Consider the following 20,771-nt stretch of genomic DNA (forward strand, 5'->3'; position numbering starts at 1 on the left):
TTTTGAACAGACATTCATGTTCTCCACAGGATGAACCCTAATAAATTTGGGGATCCTTTGATTTTTCATAGCGCCACCAGCAGGGCGATTGTTCTTCTTATCCTGAGAATTATCTAAACATCTACAAAATGTATTGGCACCAAACTTGTAAAAACATTCATGTTCTCCAGAGGATGAACCCTATTGACTTCTGTGATCCCTTGACTTTTCTTCTAGAGTCATCAGCAGGTCAAACTTTCCTCTTATCTTGTGAATTATCTCAACATCTACAAAATTAATAGGGACTATATTTAGTACAAACATATGTGTTCTCCAGAGGATGAACCCAAAGGACTTCTCTGATCCCCTGACTTTTCATAGCGCCACCAGCAGGTCAAACATTCCTCTTATCCTGTGAATTATTTCAAAATTTACAAAATGAAGAGGCACAAAATTTAGTGTGTCATCAGCAGGTCAAACGTTCCACTTTTCCTGTGAAATATCTCAACGTCTACAAGATGTATTGGCACCAAATTTGGAACAGACATTCATGTTCTCCAGACGAGGAACCCTGATGACTTTAGTGACCCCCTGACTTTAGACATGAGAGAGAATGCAAGACTTCTGCAGCGGCTTCACTCGGCAGAACCTGCCTGGTTAGACTGCTAATGTTAGCATTTAGCTCAAAGCCCTGCTGTGCCTCGGCCACAGAGCTGCTAGGTGGCTGGATACAGCTACAGTTTGCACGGTTGATATATTTTGCCTCAAATTGTTCCTGGAAATGGCCGCATATAACTAATATTCAGGATGTGAAGAACTGCGCAGGACTAGATTGAGCCAAGCAGAGCACCAAGTACGACTGATGGAAATCGCAGGATATATAAAGAAAGAAAAGAGCAAAAGGAATTAGTTCTTTAAATCCAAAGAAAACAGCTGAGTGGTGTTTGAGCCCAGCGTTGAAGGCATTCTGGAATAAAGTGCCGCTTCCACATCTGAGAAAACGAGCGTAGAGAAACTGAGCCGGACTGACTGAGTTCAGACAGACGGCAACGAGGCGCTGGTGCAGCTCTGCAGCACCACGACCAACGCTTGGCACGGTCCGGCGTGTCGGGACGCGCCGGACCGACAGGGCAGCTCCTCCCACCTCCTCCCATCCTGCAGGCTTCCATTTCATCTCGTGTGTGTGCACATTATCTCAGTCAGACGGAGAGCTATCCTCCACTATAGCTATAAATAACACTTAAAAGTGTTTGGCTTGCACTTCAAGATGACAGCTGCACGTGACGAGGAAACTATATGTGTCAGCCATGTGTTGCCTCTAAGTATACGCCTGTTTCATATAATTGCCGTACAGCGATCTCTCACACACAGTGAGCAACGTGGTCATTAGCCCGCTACTGATTTGTCTGGCTGGAGACGCTCAGCGATCTCTGTCGAGTACCTTTTGCCATGAGCGCGCATTCGCTGTAAATACACTGTAAAAACACTGTAAAAACACTGTAAATACCGTGTAAAATATGTATATATGTATATGTATATATATATATGTATATAATATATGTAAATATGCTGTACATACACTGTAAAAACACTGTAATTATGCTGTACATACACTGTAAATACACTGCACATGTTCCACGGCTTCTCAATAGCTCCTGTCAACTCCCCCGGTGGCTGAAAGTTAAAGCCGACCCTTCTCACAACAAAGATTACCAGCTTTTGTCAGTTCAAGTTCGGCCCTTTTTTGTTGCGGCTCCATTACTCAAAGATGACGGCATCCATCGTTTCTCTTTTGTCCCCCGGGGGGCTTTGCAAAGGTTGCACTTCTGGTGTCGGCATTAGTTAGGCCACAGGAAGGGCTTTTAGGCCGTCACCTCTGCCATTCTGGCCCCGTCAGCTGCTGGGATTTAGTTGAAACACTCATTCAGCAAATGTGAACGAAGCCGGGTTCCAGGCGGAGAGAGAGCGGAGATCCACCGACGGAAACACGGGGAATCGTCACAGTTTCATCATCAGATATTACGACTAAAAGTGGAAAGGCTGTGTGTTGCAGTCGCGTGAAAGCCGGCAGCTCACGATGGCTTTAACGCTGAAGTCTTTGTCCAAACACACGCCGTCCTGCATGCTTCTGTCTGGAGGGGAAGGAATGTAAGGAGACCAGAGAAGCTGCCCGTTCCCCTCAGATCTCCACCTGCAATGCATCCATAATGATATTAATAATACAGTCGCACAAGTTCTGTCATTATTTAACAATTTCTATGAATCTGCGCCTTCATGTTTTGATCGTTTGTTCTTTTAAAATGCAAAGAAAATAGTCCGTCACAGATCCTCAGGTGTAATGTCACATATATACTTGTATTTCTACTTCGAGTACACACTTCAACTACCACTGAGCACACACTGGTTGCATGCGCTATGCACACAGTTGGGATGTACTACTTCCTCATAATACCTTGAACTTGTGTCCTCTCGTTCATACATCTGCTGCACAAAGGATTGTGGGTCAGAATAACCAGAAGAGCACAATGCAAAATGCACAATATTGTTTGTAGGTATATCTGCAAATTCTTTATATGTAAATGCCACACACTGTACCTTTAAATTCCACACACTGTATATTTAAATACTACACACTGTATATTTAAATTCCACATACTGTATATTTAAATTCCACACACTGTATCTTTAAATTCCACACACTGTATATTTAAATGCCACACACTGTATCTTTAGATGCTACACTGTACCTTTAAACTCCACACAATGTACCTTTAAATTCCACACACTGTATATTTAAATACTACACACTGTATATTTAAATGCCACACACTGTATATGTAAATGCCACACACTGTACCTTTAAATTCCACACACTGTATCTTTACTTTCCACACACTGTATATTTAAATGCCACACTGTACCTTTAAAATCCACACACTGTATCTTTAGATGCTACACTGTACCTTTAAATGCCACACTGTACCTTTAAATGCTACACTGTACCTTTAAATGCCACACACTGTATCTTTAAATGCAACACGCTGTACCTTTAAATGCCACACTGTACCTTTAAATGCTACACTGTATCTTTAAATGCCACACCGTACCTTAAAATGCTACACTGTACCTTTAAATGCCACGCTGTACCTTTCACCACTTATTTAAATTAGTTGTTACTGTTTTCTCCTCATGACTTGCAACAGAGATCTGAAGTGAACTCACTTCCTTGAGCACGTGCTGTATTCCTACTTTTCCCACCACGTGACTAACTTTCACCACGATGATCTTCCCGGACCCTGAAGCCGCTCAGGAGCCCGGATCCGGATCCGATCCGGGCTGAGCTCCAGTCCGCGTTTCCCCGCCGCCTCCAGTCCCGTTTTTAAAAAGCAGCTCTGGTCGCTGGGACCAGTGGAGCCAGTGAGCCCAGTGGAGACCCCCAGTCCGCGGCAGAGGCAGCAGATGACCCGGCGCAGCGGCCTCAGGAGCGCAGCAGTCCAGGCAGAGGATGGGGGGCTCCGGCAGCAGCTGAACCCCGCAGGACCCGGACCAGGGGCCGAGGAAGGGGGCCAGACGCGCGCTACGCTTTTGGGTCACTTTTTTTTTTCTTCTTCTTCTTTCTTCCTTTTCTTGGATTTTACCCCCGCGGTCCTGAACCGACACCATGCCGTTCCCCAAACGGCTCGTGGAGCCGCAGCTGCTGTGCCGGCGGCGGCGGTGGCCCGCGGACCCGGACGCGGACGCGGACGCCCCGCCGGTGGAGGACCTGGTCTCCGTCAGTAACGTGGCCCTGTCCCGGACCCTGCGCCAGCTGTCGGACCTGGCCAAGCACGCGTGCTCCGTGTTCCAGGAGCTGGAGGACGAGCTGGCGGCCACCGGGCTGCGGGTCCGCGGGCTGCAGGGCCGCATCGCCGGGGTCCAGCAGCGCTGCGCGGACCTGGACCCCAAGCAGGAGGCAGTGCGTGAGTGGAACTACTTTCCTTCTGGCGGCGTGCACGCGCACGGCTGAAGTTAACTCAAGTTATAGAGCAAGTTAAACCTCCACGTGTACTCCTACATCTTCTTTAAAGTCTTTTTTCATATTAATATTGTTGTTATTGTGGGACATCTGCTGCGCAGGGGCGTGTTCCGCTTTAACACGCTGCAGGTAACACACTGCTGCTTTTATTTAAATTAAAGTCAATAAACACTTTGCGTCCCTACATGACATCAAACAACAAGAACACAGAATATGATAAACATGCAGATATGAAGGGACTTGAAGCAACAAAGTATCAACGTTTACTCTTCAGGTTAAAGTTATGTATCAAATTCATGATTTAAATATATTTGTATACTTTTCTTATTTTCTTTAATAATGTTAAATCTTTACAAATACGATCGATGTCAGAATTAATTGTCGTGAGAAGAATATGAATATATGTATGAATATTTATAACAGAAAGACAGGTTTTAGTTTTTGTCTTTTTGGGGATTTCTGCTTTGACAGGATAACATTTTAATTATTATTGATTTTTTTTTTTTACTGATTGTAAAATCTTTATACAAACCAACATGTATAACTATTGCATTATTGCATTATTGTTATTACCGGCGTCTCTCTGACCTCATCAATAGTTCACGTGTCTCTGATATGATAATATTGATTATTGACAGAAACACAAGTTGTGCTGCTTCATGTTGAACTTTGTTTGGTCCACGGTGAGAATTCATTACCCTGAAGACCCCGATGTGGTCTGGGTCTGCATGGGGTCTGGCCTTCATGAGGTCTGGGTCTGCATGAGGTCTGGGTCTGCATGAGGTCTGGGTCTGCATGAGGTCTGGGTCTGCATGAGGTCTGGCCTTCATGGGGTCTGGGTCTGCATGGGGTCTGGGTCTGCATGAGGTCTGGGTCTGCATGAGGTCTGGGTCTGCATGAGGTCTGGCCTTCATGGGGTCTGGGTCTGCATGAGGTCTGGGTCTGCATGGGGTCTGGGTCTGCATGGGGTCCCCTGGTCTCTCCTGGTCTCTCCTGGTCTCTCCTCGCCCCCCTTTGAGTGACAGGTGGGGGGTTTCTATTTAAACTCTCCAGGAAGCACTTAGGGGACCCGCAAGCCTCTTGGCTCCCAGCGACCCCCCCCCCCCTCTCCCAGCCCCCCAAGGCCCAGTGTATCACCCCGTTAGAGTTGAGGTTCAGCGGGTCCCAGCATGCCCCCCCTCTGGTCTGGTGGTCTGGGATGTAGTCGCCTGCAGGTATTGATCAGAAACAGGACCTGACCCTCTTAGAGCCGGTTTATAGACGTCTGCAGAGCTGCTGAGCCGTCTCTGGACCGCCGAGCTGCTGCTGGGCCGGGTCTCTGCTAAGATCTGGTTCTGACCGGTTCCTCATGGTTCTGACCGGTTCTGACCCATCCCTCATGGTTCTGACCGGTTCCTCATGGTTCTGACCGGTTCTGACCCGTCCCTCATGGTTCTGACCCGTCCCTCATGGTTCTGACCTGTCCCTCATGGTTCTGACCGGTTCCTCATGGTTCTGACCCGTCCCTCATGGTTCTGACCGGTTCCTCATGGTTCTGTTTCTAACAGACTCGTGTTAATAATCTGGGCCCGCTGAGTCAGATCCGTGTTTCATAAAGTAGAGCCACAAGATGTGAGGACAATATGCAAATGAGGTTGTTAAATATCACGATAACAAATATAACTTTTAATTGACTTATCGGATGCTTTCTGCTACTTTAAGTAATCTGACTTAAAATAAAACTATTTAAATAAAAGGACACCAATGCAATTATTTTTATTTTATTTTAAAGTGCAGTTTTCTACTTAAACTCTTACAACTAACTCCAAAAAGTGCCATGTCGTAGTTTTTTTGCAAAGTGTTAATCACGCAAGTCGCCTTGACGATATTTAAATAATAAGTATTTGTATTGTTATGCAGCACGAGAAGAAAGTCCTGTGATTAAACTCTGTGGAAAGTTCACGGGGAAGTTCCCACGTTTACCAGGTGCAGTGAACATGTTGCAGGTCTTAGTACTCTGTTGTGATTGGTCCCCACTGTGACGCATCCTCCATATTGGACGATGCATGGATATCAGATATGGATCTTATTGGTTGATCACAAGCTGCTGCTGAGCCGCTGTGGATATTTTAGTTGTGTGAAGAGTCTGTTTCACTTCTGGAGCCGCTAAGTCTTTATCAACAGCACCAGCTGCACGATATATATATATATATATATATATATATATATATATATATATATATATATATATATATATATGAGAGAGAGAGAAAGAAATCACAATATGAATCTTGTTTTTAAACAATTGCTGACCATCGATGATTCATAAATCCGGCTAAACCGTCAACAATTCTCAATGTAATTTTTTGATTTTGCCATCTATGGTGGTTGCACACACACACACACACACACACACACACACACACACACACACACACACACACACACACACACACACACTTCTGCAGAACTGGAAACAACTCGGTGGAAATATAGTCAGAAAACAGAATATCTTGTTCAGGAAAATGTCGTCAATGAGGAAGAAGTTGTCTCTGACTTCTTTCTCATCATCGGCCTCTCTCACACACACACACACACACACACACACACACACACATCACTGTGTGTGACGACCATCAGAGCTGCGTTGTGTCCCACGTTAGAGCTCTGCTGGTCTTAGGTTACACCGGCTGTGCGTGTGTGTGTGTGTGTGTGTGTGTGTGTGTGTGTGTGTGTGTGTGTGTGTGTGTGTGTGTGTGTGTGTGTGTGTGTGACCACATTCCTTCAACAGGCTCCAGACTCAATCTAAACAGAGGAAAATCTCTCAGCTCCACTCAGTAGACCTTTAGAGGGAGATAAGAGAAGAGCTGCATTCAAACATCATATATATAATATGTATAATATAATATGTATAATCAGTTAGAATCATTCTCCAGATTATAACAGTAATGTTCACCAGGATCAATATCTTCATCTTTAAGATGAAACATTTATTTTAATAACTGAGGTATCAACCGGCCGCCTGACTGAGCTGTAATATTCCTCTCGTGGATTATGAACTGTCACATTGGCTTTAGCTCTTCTCCGTGTTACGCTTCACAGCGGGACGCAGGGCCGCGTGTTCGAGCCCCGGGGCGCTGCGTCCTGCACAGTCCTGTAGTCCCCGTCCTGTACGGTCCTGTAGTTTTGTAGTCCCCGTCCTGTACGGTCCTGTGGTTCTGTAGTTCTGTAGTCCTGTAGTTCTGTGGTCCTGTAGTCCTGTAGTCCCCGCCTCTCCGCTGCCATCGACCCGCTCACCACTGATCCACTAAGTGAGGTCGAGGTCAATCCATGGCGGCTGCAGCTAATGAAGGTTTTATCAGTAATTAATAAATCAATTTAAATGCAGAGGCTATTTTTGTTTCATCTGTCAGCCTAAAAAACGGAATATATATATTTTGATAAGTGCACAAACAATAATAACTGAAGAGAGAACATTAATATGAGGAGAAACATCATTCAGGATATTCAACCTTAGTTTCTTTACAACACATTTAATACTTTACTTGTTTCTCTTTTGGTTTATTTAAAGATAATAAAGTAGTTTATGAATATGAGATATGAGTTTATAATTATAATCCTCTCTGTAGTGGAGGTTGGTTCATGGAGTTTAGTGGTTACTCCTTCAGTCTGAGTTACTCTCCTCGTCTTCTTCATTCCTCTCATTTCTTTGTGTGATCGCCCCCTGGTGGTGAGGAGGAGGAAGTGTCTGCGTACAAAGTGAGATGTTTAGGGAACAGATGAGGAGGGAACATAGGGAACAGATGAGGAGGGAACATAGGGAACCGATGAGGAGGGAACCGATGAGGAGGGAACATAGGGAACCGATGAGGAGGGAACATAGGGAACCGATGTGGAGGGAACATAGGGAACCAATGAGGAGGGAACATAGGGAACCGATGTGGAGGGAACATAGGGAACCGATGAGGAGGGAACATAGGGAACCGATGAGGAGGGAACATAGGGAACCGATGAGGAGGGAACATAGGGAACCGATGAGGAGGGAACATAGGGAACCGATGAGGAGGGAACATAGGGAACCGATGTGGAGGGAACATAGGGAACCGATGAGGAGGGAACATAGGGAACAGATGAGGAGGGAACATAGGGAACCGATGAGGAGGGAACCGATGAGGAGGGAACATAGGGAACCGATGAGGAGGGAACCGATGAGGAGGGAACATAGGGAACCGATGAGGAGGGAACATAGGGAACCGATGTGGAGGGAACATAGGGAACCGATGAGGAGGGAACATAGGGAACCGATGAGGAGGGAACATAGGGAACCGATGAGGAGGGAACATAGGGAACCGATGTGGAGGGAACATAGGGAACCGATGTGGAGGGAACATAGGGAACCGATGAGGAGGGAACATAGGGAACAGATGAGGAGGGAACATAGGGAACCGATGAGGAGGGAACATAGGGAACCGATGAGGAGGGAACCGATGAGGAGGGAACATAGGGAACCGATGTGGAGGGAACATAGGGAACCGATGTGGAGGGAACATAGGGAACCGATGTGGAGGGAACATAGGGAACCGATGAGGAGGGAACATAGGGAACCGATGAGGAGGGAACATAGGGAACCGATGAGGAGGGAACATAGGGAACCGATGAGGAGGGAACATAGGGAACCGATGAGGAGGGAACATAGGGAACCGATGAGGAGGGAACATAGGGAACCGATGAGGAGGGAACATAGGGAACAGATGAGGAGGGAACATAGGGAACCGATGAGGAGGGAACATAGGGAACCGATGTGGAGGGAACATAGGGAACAGATGAGGAGGAACCCGCTGCATCTTCCGAGAACAAAGCCTTCAAAGAGCCGCTCTTCGTCTCTGTCATCATCAGAACCGTGAGCAGACTTCTGCAGGTCCAGACAACCTGCCGCTGATATCGTACCCGGATAATTACAGAGCGCTCTTCAAAGGCCCGCTCGTAGCCCCGCCCCTCGTAGCCCCGCCCCCTAAACCCCTCCCCCCCGCCCACACAGACAGTGGGACGGCCCAGACAGCGAGCAGCCTCCGCTATGGGGATCGCCTCGGGGCAACAACACCGTCAGGAAGTAGGTCCAGCAGAAGACGATGATGATGATGATGATGATGATGATGATGATGATGATGATTCAATGTGATAACAAGTCGTCTTCTATCGTGATGACATCATACATACAGACATCGGGATTGGTCAGAACAAGCACAGAGCTGATTTATTCTGAGCTGCAGCGAATATTAAACTGTTTATGATCCAGTAATTGGTTCTCTGATTTCAGCGTCTTAAATATAAATATTTGATGGATTCTTTGAACGCTGATCGAAAACTTTCACTACTTTCTGATACATTTAATGTCTAATGAAGAATGTATAATCTTTAGTTGAGCAAACAAACCATCGTGGTCATTTCATATCGATGATGCATTCATGCATTCATGTATTCATGTATTCATCATAAAACACGTCAGCTGGAGATGAAGCGTCATGTGACGTCATGTTGTTGTTTACTTCACTTTCACTCGGATCACCTTCACGACTCTGATAAACACGTTAATAACAGGAAATAATCTGAGTCACACACACACACACACACACACACACACACACACACACACTCTCCATTAGCTGTGCATGCTTCTCGCTCATTGAAGTGGTTTTCTGCTTGTCAAGTCAAGCATTCCAGAGAGCTGGTGACGAGGAAACCACAACACACACACACACACACACACACACACACACACACACCCTTAAACTGTCCTGGGTGGCTGGTGTGATTAGGGGAACCGGAGTTAAAGGGTGTGTGTGTTTATCAAAGGAGACGTTTTGTTCAAATGAAGGTTTTGCATCGCTGACGCTTGAAGAAAAATGTGTGTGATCACAGTTCTACATTCCTGTGGCGGGACCCGCCACGAGAGAACCTCAAGGGCCTCTGCAGACCCTCAAGGGCCTCTGCAGAACCTCAAGGGCCTCTGCAGAACCTCAAGGGCCTCTGCAGACCCTCAAGGGCCTCTGCAGAACCTCAAGGCTCTCTGCAGAACCTCAAGGGCCTCTGCAGACCCTCAAGGCTCTCTGCAGAACCTCAAGGCTCTCTGCAGAACCTCAAGGGCCTCTGCAGACCCTCAAGGCTCTCTGCAGAACCTCAAGGCTCTCTGCAGAACCTCAAGGCTCTCTGCAGAACCTCAAGGCTCTCTGCAGAACCTCAAGGGCCTCTGCAGACCCTCAAGGCTCTCTGCAGAACCTCAAGGGCCTCTGCAGACCCTCAAGGCTCTCTGCAGACCCTCAAGGCTCTCTGCAGAACCTCAAGGCTCTCTGCAGAACCTCAAGGCTCTCTGCAGAACCTCTTCAGGTTCCTCAGAGGAACACATGAGGGTTTCTTCAGGTTCCTCAGAGGAAGTTAAGGTCCTGGTTGTTTGTTGTGGGTCTGGATTGTTTGTTTTCCGGCTTCCACGATAAGCTCCGCCCCCGAGGTGTTTTATATAACAACATTCCCCAGGAGTCATTACTCTTTATGGAGTGCAGAGGGAGTTGACCCCGTGACCCCGTGACCGCAAAGCCTGCTGACCCCCTTCAAAAACACAAAGAGCCAAAGATCCGCCCCCATCGTGCTCATCAGGGCTTCTGAAGACCTGAGCAGCCAATCAGAGCGGCTGTACCGTCTGACATGAGCGATGACGGGATGTAAACCCTCAAAGTCAAGCGGAGGTCGTCAGTGAGCCGTGAACAGATAAGTTAGTTTATTACTTCCTCATGGAGCTGCAGTGAGTCTCAAACACAGACTGTTCATCCGTATACGTCTCTGGTGTCGACCTGTCAATCACCTTGTAGCCCCGCCCTAAAGTGTCTGTTTGACTCTAAATGACCATAAATTACTAAATGAACATCATGCTGTATTGAAGAAGACTTGAAACTAGAGATTGAGACATAAACTCATGTTTACAATGTTTACTGAGGGAATACATCAAGAGAAGTAGAGTCATTTATATAGACTTCTATACAACCAGAGGAGTAACCCCCTGGTGGTCAGGAAAGAGAATGCAGCTTTAACACATGAAGCATAGACTTCTATACAACCAGAGGAGTCACCCCTTCACATACAACCCCACAGTTATGGTTGTATCTTGTAGTCATCTTCTCTGCAGAAACAGTTTATTGCTTGTGATTTCAGAATAAAGGTCATTGTGATTTCAGAATAAAGGTCATGTGACCTCGTCACCCCTTCATCCTTCAGACATATTCTCCACAACATCTGCTCAGACTTCTGTCTGAGCCCACATGTGGCTGTATTTCTCAATACTGCGGCTGAGACTGGAAGGTTATTTAAATAAATACGGTACTGTAGCCGTTTACAACCTCGTCACCGCATTCCTCTTCCGTGGCAACCTGCAGGAAACATTGACGGCCCGGAGCCAGTAAAGCTTTTCTTTGTCCGGCCAGAAGCGTCTCAGGGCCACCTGCGTGGATCTCCTCTCCCGACTCAGGCGTTTGTCTTTTAAATGATCTGATCTCCTCAGCCCCTCCCCCAGCCGCACAAAGACAGACTTAAATATTACGCAATGGAATCAGTTTGAAAGGAAACGTTAAGACGCATCTCGGGATCTTTGCCGGAAGGGAAGATCTTTATTTTGAAGTCATATTTTTTTATTTTTCTCGCTCTTAGAAAGTCATCGACTCGCTCTCTGCTGAGAGGTTGTGAGGAAGTGAGAGATAAAGGATCGGAGAACCTGATATGAAACCCCCCTCGCTCGTCAGCCAATAGGAACGCTTCATGTTGACGTTGAGTCAAACCTGAGGTTCAGAAACCTTGGATCCTCTAAACAGGAAGGAGGTGTGTGGTCTTTGCTGTGCAGGTGTTTAGACTGGGACCGCCTGGAATGTGAACTCCCCTCACCTCCAGACGGCGGGTTTTTTAAGTTGAAAGAGTTTCATCAATCATCCGACCGACACACACACACACACACACACACACACTCCACAAGAGAACACACCTGTGGAAGGTGTTGAAGGTGGGCGGAGTTCAGGTTCAGTCTGCTGACGAAACCGGATATTTAAAGATGCAACCCTTTTATCTGAAGGAAAAAGGTTGTGGGAATCGTTTGAAAGCGAGATCAGAGGAGCGATGTCGCCCTCCACGCTGTTTATAAACACGTTAGCTTAGCATAAAGGCTAGAAACGGCTAGCCTGGCCGGTTTTGTTGAGTTCTTCTGTTCATTCACAGACTTTCAGAGGAACCGAGACGCTCGCTGAGATCTGAGGGTCCAACTCTCATTTAGCTGTAAAGCTCGCTTCAAGTTCACCCTCCTGCTCTTCATTTTTATACCCTCCTCCTCTTCCTCCTCCTCTTCCTCCTCTGGGATATTTCCTCGCCATCCGGATCCATCTTTTATTCTTGCCAGTAATGTCTGTGCCTGCTGCGCTCCCTCAGGCATTTTGGTTGTACTTTGTTCTTCTCTTCTGCCTCTGAGCTTCTAGGTCTCTCTCTCTCTCTCTCTCTCTCTCTCGCTCTCGCTCTCTCTCTCTCTCTCTCTCTCTGCATCCCAGTTTCTTATTTTGGGACCCAGCCGGTCCCTCTGGGAGGAGACCATCCTGCGACAGTAAAGAGTGGATGACCTGCTCTCCAATGTGTGTGCTGCTTTTTCCAGCGATGTGATTCTGGCTCTATATATATATATATATATATATATATATATATATATATATATATATATATATATATATATATATATATATATATATATATATATATATATATATATATATATAGTGGACATAGTTGACAACACTCGTTGGTTTGAGGACGTTTTGAAGCCTCCAGTTCAGCGTTTTGGCCGTCGCCATCTTGTTTTCTCTGCAACCAGTGAACAGGAAGTGACCATATATGGACTGAGGAGGAGTGACGTAGAGACGCTGTATACGTCTCTGGAGTCGCCCCCTGGTGGTCAGGAGAGAGAATGCAGCTTTAACACATGAAGCATAGACTTCTATACAACCAGAGGAGTCGCCCCCTGGTACAGAGGAAGAAGAGGGCACACAGGCCCAGTGCATTCTGGTTGTTGTAGTTTTTCTACTACCACTGCTCTTGTCCTCTTCGCTCTGGTCACGTAGCACCAATGTGATGATGAGAAAACAGGAAACCCGATCTCTCCATCAATCTCTTCCACGTGTTTCTGAGGAGGAGATTCTCACGGCGAAGACCGATCCCAGCGTTGCTCTCTGGGAGCTCGCTGGAGTTCAGGCGTGGAGGCGACGCCCCCCGACATCTGAGCTCTGAAGACACGCATCCAATGAGTCGCCGCATTGTTGGCTTCCCACAAAGAAGCCACACAGTCGGTCTTTATAAAACAGACGATAATTCCACCTGAACGAGCTTGTTTACCGTACAATGGAGAAGCATCGAGTGTGTCCACGCTCACCACTGAGCTTATTGGGAGGGAGGGACTGGGAATTAAACTAGGAAATAATAATTGGGACGAACCCAGTTTGATGTCCGCCATCGTAGTGATGAGTTGCCCAGTCTGTGCTGGCAACCAGTCACAGAGAGACTCACTGGGAGGGTTTATGCTTCATTCTCAGTCTCAGTGTTCCATAAATCTCTTTCCTTATCTACGGAGGACAAACTGATACAATCTGCAGGGAATGGCCTGGAAACGTAACAATTATTCCAAAGAAAAGAACCACAAATATGAGTCCAGACAGGAATCCGTGCGTGAGTAATCCTCTCACACACAGGTTGCGTAACAGTGAAGCCAAAAGGTCGCGTCAGCGGCGCAGCTTTCCCTTTTGTTTTCCCTTGAAACGCGACCTCGTCTCTCCGTGTGCATCGGTTCATGCGTCCGAAACTCTTTGATACGGGTTCCAACAAGATCAACAGTCTGAGTCCTGTGGCTTATCCACAGAAATAGTTCCTGAAAATAGATATTTTTTTCTGTCGAGTCATCTATGGGAAAGGCCTGTTGAACAGAACTAATAGACGGCCAGTCGTCCTTCCCTCGGGCTGCTTCCCGAATGGTAGCTGGATGGGTGAAGGTGCTGCCGGGTCGGTACCAGCTGATCAGAACCATCTGTTGGCCGTCGGCCTGGAGCTCGTGCAGCTCTCTCCCCTCCTGCAGGATAGCTGCTCAACTGTAACCAGACCTGTGTTTCCTGTTCTCATACGTCTTTATAATAAAGACGATGTGGATCTCTGATGTCGTGGTTCTGAAGGAGCTCAGCGACTAAAGTTTGAGTCTGATTTCTACACGGATTGAAACTTTGTATCTCAGATAAAGTTACAAATGCTGGACGAGACCGACCCGAAGCTGACCCCAATGTGGCCCAATGTGGCCCAATGTGGGTCCAGTAGCGCCCCGGTGCGTTTTAGAGCCGTCCGATTGGAATTCTCGAAGCTCAAGGTCATTTTTTTTTGTCGGCTTGAACAGAACCGGCTCAATTGAAAGGCCACCCGGCTCCCCGGACGCTCTGCGAGTCAGACGATCCCTCTAGAAACAGAAGCACATAAAAGGCACAAAATGCAAAGCGGGGCTTTGAATGGCCGCCGCGCTGAAACGGACCCGCGCCGGGCGGCGGCCGGCCGGCGGCCCTCTCAGATCTCTTTTGTGGCGGCGAGCTTCGTGCCAGCTGGCCGGCTGCTGGGAAGTTTTTGTGTGTGTGACTCATTACCTCCTCCATTGAGGAAACACAAAGCTCGCACTCGCCCATCGGAGCCGCGCTCTCACCTCCGCGGCGGGGTCAAGGTCGCGGCCGCCATGCTCAGGGTCACAGGATTCCTGTGAATCAGTAGGAAGTCTCTCCATTCAGCCGGTGTTTGCACAGTTGCCCCGGCAGCACGTTGCCTCAAGGGAAGAACAACGCTGACGGCCATTGATTTGAATTCCTTCACGACGCGCCCTCAAAGTCTCATTCAGTGTTTTTTTATTGCCCCTCTTGTTTGTTCGCTCTCAAACTACATTTATCACCTTGATGATTTCTTTATTCATTCCGGCCATAAAGGCGTCGGCTTGTTTTTCAGTTGGCCCGAAGAAGAAGAAGAAGATGATGAAGAAGAAGATGTTGCTGTTTGTTTGGTGATTTTTAGAGCAGTGTGTTTTATTTTGAAAGCACCTTTCGAGGCGGATCAAAGACCGTTTTATTCTGCCGGATGGGAATAACACTGAAATGAAAGCATGTGCAGTGTGTAGAGAGGTTGTGATGAAGGTGTAGATACAGAGTGGGGGAAGCTGCTGTGTTGTTCTGGACCTGGAAAACATAATAAACCGCATACCGAGGCGGATTACGACGGCTTATCTGAAGCAGCAACAGTTTCTCAGCTTTTTCTTTTCTCGCTCGTCTGTGTTTGGATTCCTCGTCTCCGTTGAAGAACCCGAGCTCCTGTCCGGTTGTTAACCCTCCGCATTGCAAGTGGGAACCCGCGAGACGTGGCCGGGGCCATCTGGGGCTCTGCAGATGGCCCCGCTTGGTAAAGTGGGCCACGGTGAGGGCCCTGAGGTCTACCGAGGACGGGACAATGGAGATTACGGGTGTCTGATCTCTTGGTTTAAGGACACAGGGAGGAGGGGCTCTGTTGTTTTATCCATATCAAGGATTTGAACTTTGACCCCGTCACTGAAGCCCCTAACAAACGGGACAAAGTACCCACCAACATGTGTCTTTTGTCTTCAGGGATGAAGGTCACAGTCGCATTCAGGATAAATGACTGTAGGCACAAGTATGCAGGGAAGGAAGCGTGACACCAGGTTGGACACGATGGTGTCATGTGATGCTCACTGAAGTGATCATGTAATCAATACGATCAACAGGGGTTTTGGACAATAATTGTAATTTATTAACGTACGGAACATACAGTTAAAACCACCAGACTCCAGCCAGGAAACATTTTAGCACGCTGATGTTTCAAACTGGACATAAACAAACACGTCTAAACCGTCTTTGTTCATCTTTCCAAAAATCGGCAAATCTGGTTTAAAAAAATATCTAATTTACAGAGATAGACGTGAGAGAAACAGACGTTCTATTCTCTCCTCAGAGACACCGGTCTCCGTTGACAGAAACAGTTATTTTAGCTCTCTCATCATATCGCAAAACACACCAACTTGTTGTTGTTGTTTTCTTTTCTATGTATCAAATTGGGACTAGAATGACAAATATAAACCATTGAAAAGAAACAGACATTATACTTTCCCCTCAGAGACACCGGTCTCCGTTGACAGAAACAGCTATTTTACCTCGCCGATCGTTGTAAAACAAACTTCTTTCAAACTGGACAGAAACTAAAGAAAACTCCTGAAACCCTGAACATCTGTTGGTCTTTCCACTGAATGAGTAAAAAGAACAAACCACCACCTTCCCTGTTTCTGTGTCTTCCTGTGTTTAAAAACCTGCTCATACGCACTAGTTATGGTGTAAAAATAGAGCAGGCGTTATCTCGTGTTGTCGCTCTGGAAGCTTCTCTTTGTCCCGTTTGTCCTTCAATGGCCTTTTGTTGCGTCTCTTTTTCTTTTTGTCAAGTCGGGCTTAAGAAGACAGAGCATTGCACTCGAGGTGAATCATTCCCAGAGGTTGTTGGTTCTTCTCCTCACATTCCCACACCCTGTTTGGTGTCCCGTCCCCTTGATAGTTGTTGATGTTGGAGATCCGCCAGGAGATCTGTGTGCTCAAGCTGCCAGAAGGGAACGTAGCGCTGAGGAGAGTCTGCAGGAGATCCGCCGCCGCAGGGCAAGGCCAGGAGGAGGATCAGACCTGGGATCCAGATGCTCCCCAGATATGCTCTTAAAATATACGTAAACTCACTGGGATCACTTTACCTCCCGTGGTTCACTGCATCCCAGATGAGAAGCTTCTTTTTTTAAGTTGACGTGACGTAAAGTTGTCATTGCGTAAAGTTGTCATGACGTAAAGTTGACGTGACGTAAAGTTGTCATGACGTAAAGTTGACGTGACGTAAAGTTGTCATGACGTAAAGTTGATGTGATGGTAAGTTGATGTGGCCTAAAGTTGGCGAGACGTAATGATGATGTAAAGTTAACTTGATGTAAAGTTGGCTTGGCATAAAGTTGTCATGACGTAAAGTTGACGTGGCCTAAAGTTGCCGTGACGTAAAGTTAACGTGACGTAAAGTTGCCGTGGCATAAAGTTGATGTGGCCTAAAGTTGGCACGACGTAAAGATGATGTAAAGTTAACTTGACGTAAAGTTGGCGTGACAGAAAGTTGACGTGATGTAAAGTTGACGTAAAGTTGATGTGGCCTAAAGTTGGCAGGACGTAAAGTTGCCGTGGCATAAAGTTGCCGTTCAGTTGCCGTGACGTAAAGTTGTTGTTCAGTTGCCGTGACGCTGACGTTCTGGAAAGGACTTTTCTTTAACCTTTTCATTGATATGTTTTTTTCGTGGCACATTCCCACCTTTTAGAAAAGACTTTTCTTTTGAAAACACACTTCCTGTTTGGCTCAAACGTGGAAGAGGTGAAAGTGAGGTTGCAGGTGAATCTCTCCGTTGATCACCATCGCCGTGTTCTTCAGCCGTTTCTCTTCCCACAGACTGGTTTTCGTGACCTCTGCCACGAGAACACCTGAGGAATGTGAGCCGCTGGGAAGCGACCCAAGATGAAGGCATCGGAGTGATTTACCTCCATCCTCCTGATCCGTGGGGCGGCGTTGGATTCAGGAGCTCGCGTGACGCCACGCAGCTGGAGTTATCCTATCTTATGGGAGAGTGAAGATATTCATAATAACCGCCAACGAGCCGGGATTTACGGTCGGATCGAATGTCTTCCAGACGTCTCGAGTTAGCGTGAAAACTCGAACCCTTCGATGGATCGGCTTGCGTCACACGCAGCTCGGATTTCATGCTGAACAGACGGTTGTGAGCATGCATGTGGAGCGGGAGACATTTACCTCGTACATATCACTGGGAAACTTCATCCCTGACATGAGGACCACTGTTTTTTGTATTGCAAGTCTTATGAAATGTTGTGTTTAAATATGCAAATGAGGCATTATGTAATGGTTGCTTTAGGTGAAACTAGGAGACGCAAACAGACAAAGTAGTAAAATAAATGTTTTCGCTCCTCTGGAATGAAAGAAGACGAGTTCTGGAGGATAAATAGAGCGACATCTCTATCTTGTGGTCCTGACTCTTCTCCTCTAGACAACAAGGCTCCCGATGAGCCGCAGACAGGAGTCGCAGCTTCTTCTGCGACGAGCTCGTCGCAGCAGCAGCTGCTTCCTCGCTCTCCCATCTGGGAAATGTACACGTTCGGGGGCGCGGCCCTTTTGTTGCTCGGCGGCGGCACTGACCCCAAAGGTCAGGGGTTCGAATCCCACCGTGAATGAACACAGACTACAACCCGGAGCCTTCATTCACTCTTCAAGTCTTTTGGGTTTTTGCAGACATTATGTGGAAAAACACGAGGTCAAGAAATCATCTTTACTTTACTGCATATTCTGTTCGTCTTCATTCTTAAACTTTTATCCTCTTTATGTTCTTATTATCTGACGTCGTCTTTTGGTTGTATTGTTTCTGACTAGTGCAGGTTTGAATATTAGTAAAATATGTGTTGACATTGTTGAATATTGCTTATTTGCGATACATAAACAGATATTTAACTGTTGCGCCTTTCTGCCGCTAGAATACAACTCATTGCTCGTTGAATTAAAAGATATAAATGATAGTTTCCAACATTCTTTTATTTTCTCCTGAAGCTCTTTTTAGAATAACTCTGAAATATTGTCGTCTCTAAGGATGCAGTGATCACAAAAGTTGACACCAGAAAAGTTTATATATCATTTGAGTTCAAGGTGGAACTTCAAGACCTTCAGTGTCGCTTCGATGACGTGGCGTAAAGTTGGCGTGACGTAAAGTTGACGTGATGTGGCGTAAAGTTGACGTAAAGTTGGCGTGACGTAAAGTTGGCGTGACGTAAAGTTGACGTAAAGTTGACGTGATGTGGCGTAAAGTTGACGTAAAGTTGGCGTGACGTAAAGTTGGCGTGACGTAAAGTTGGTGTGACAAAGTTGACGTGATGTGGCGTAAAGTTGACGTGACGTAAAGTTGACGTAAAGTTGGTGTGACATAAAGTTGACGTGATGTGGCGTAAAGTTGACGTGACGTAAAGTTGACGTGACGTAAAGTTGGCGTGACGTAAAGTTGACGTGGCGTAAAGTTGACGTGACGTAAAGTTGACGTGGCGTAAAGTTGACGTGACGTAAAGTTGGCGTGACGTAAAGTTGGCGTGGCGTAAAGTTGACGTGACTTGGCGTGACGCAGCGTTGCCGGTCTCGACACAGTCAGACAGCAGAAGTCGGTCTCACAGTTTTTTCTTCGCCTCATTCACTTCACTTTTAGTTTTTCTCTAAATATAAATCGTTTTTCAGCTGCAGACACAGTTGACTTTTCTTCCTCCTTATCGACTCGTTGCCGTTGCCGTTGCCGTTGAGGCCCGTGAGCAGGAAGCGGACTCATCGGCGGAGCATTCGACGGGTTGCTGGAGACGGACTGTTGCTCCTCCAGCGTGTTGCCACAAAGAAGCTTTTCAGAAGAGATTCATGATGTCACAACGCAGGTCAGGGGTCAGGCTTGGGAATGTCACAGCAAACTTGGGGGAAAGTGAGGATGTGAGGAAATGAGGAAGTGAGGATGTGAAGAAGTGAGGATGTGTTTAAGGTCTGCAGCGAGTGAATCCTCCTTTAAAGGTGCAGTCAGTAAATAATCATCTGCTCCCCTGGTGATGAAGTTGTATTTAATCTGCCCTTCACGGCACAGGGGGATTCTTCCTACTTCTTCCACACTTCCACACACACACACACACACACACACACACACACACACACACTTCCACACATACACACACACACACACACACTTCCACACACACACGTGCACTACTTGATCAGTCACACTTGATTAACGATCAGGTTGATTCAACGATTATTTCCTCTTGGTTCTTGAAGTGTTGTTCTTTCTCTTCTCTGCTGCACATGCTCAGTGCGAACCCACCAGCTGGGCCAGTGTTGTTGTTGTTGTTGTTGTTGTTGTTCCTGTGTAACGGGAATTAACTTTCAGAAACCAGTTGTTTTTTTAGGCTGCACCAGTCTTTTCTGATACTCGAATCGGTATCGGAACAACTATCGCTTCATTTTGTTTTTATATTAAAATATCTATTTTCTTTTAATTATTTTTATTTTATATAAATCTACTTTTTTAATCTACTTTTTTAAATTAAAATATTTACAAAAATGACATGAAAACATGCATTTTGATATTGATTTGTTTTTGTTCATGTTTGTGTGTATTAATTCTAAAGCACATGAAGGACAACGGGGATCTGAACTGGTTTCATCCTCACATGAAAAGATGTTGGTCACATCCTGACAAACAAAGGTTTGTTTCTCCCAGGGAAACGAACGCATCACCACCTGACCTCAGAGCCTTAATCTGTCCTAATCTCTCCTGTGAGGCCACACTTCTGTGAAGTCGGTGTCGCTGCCGGTGACCCGTATCCCAGCAAAGACAAAGCATCTGTCTCCCTAATTAATATTCAATCACAAGCTCCGCCCCTAAAAACCAGCGAGAGTGACATCTGGTGCATTGTGGGTCGCCGACCCAAGCCACCTTTTAATCACATGTTTTATTCCAGATATTAAACAACTTGCCTGTTTGGACTTTGAGTCATTTCAAAATACTCGTCTGCATATTTTATTAATATAACTGTAAAAAGTTTAGAATTCTTGTAAAGTGATGAGACATAATTCATTTTAACAGATATTTTAA

The 20,771-nt window shown here is 46.4% G+C and overlaps 1 protein-coding gene across 1 annotated transcript in view; it reads left to right on the top strand.

Annotated features, from left to right (window-relative positions):
* Positions 1–3,640: 3,640 nt before the first annotated feature.
* Positions 3,641–20,771, top strand: part of nhsa (Nance-Horan syndrome a (congenital cataracts and dental anomalies)) — a gene marked incomplete at both ends in the record, with an annotated part of 58,040 nt that continues 40,909 nt past the window's right edge. The window contains one exon of the mRNA XM_079220873.1: positions 3,641–3,938. Coding sequence (XP_079076999.1) covers positions 3,641–3,938 — 298 coding nt within the window. The remainder of the gene's footprint in view (positions 3,939–20,771) is intronic.

This window comes from Taurulus bubalis (genome assembly GCF_910589615.1).
Source record: "Taurulus bubalis genome assembly, chromosome: 7".
Classification (NCBI taxonomy): Eukaryota; Metazoa; Chordata; class Actinopteri; order Perciformes; family Cottidae; genus Taurulus; species Taurulus bubalis.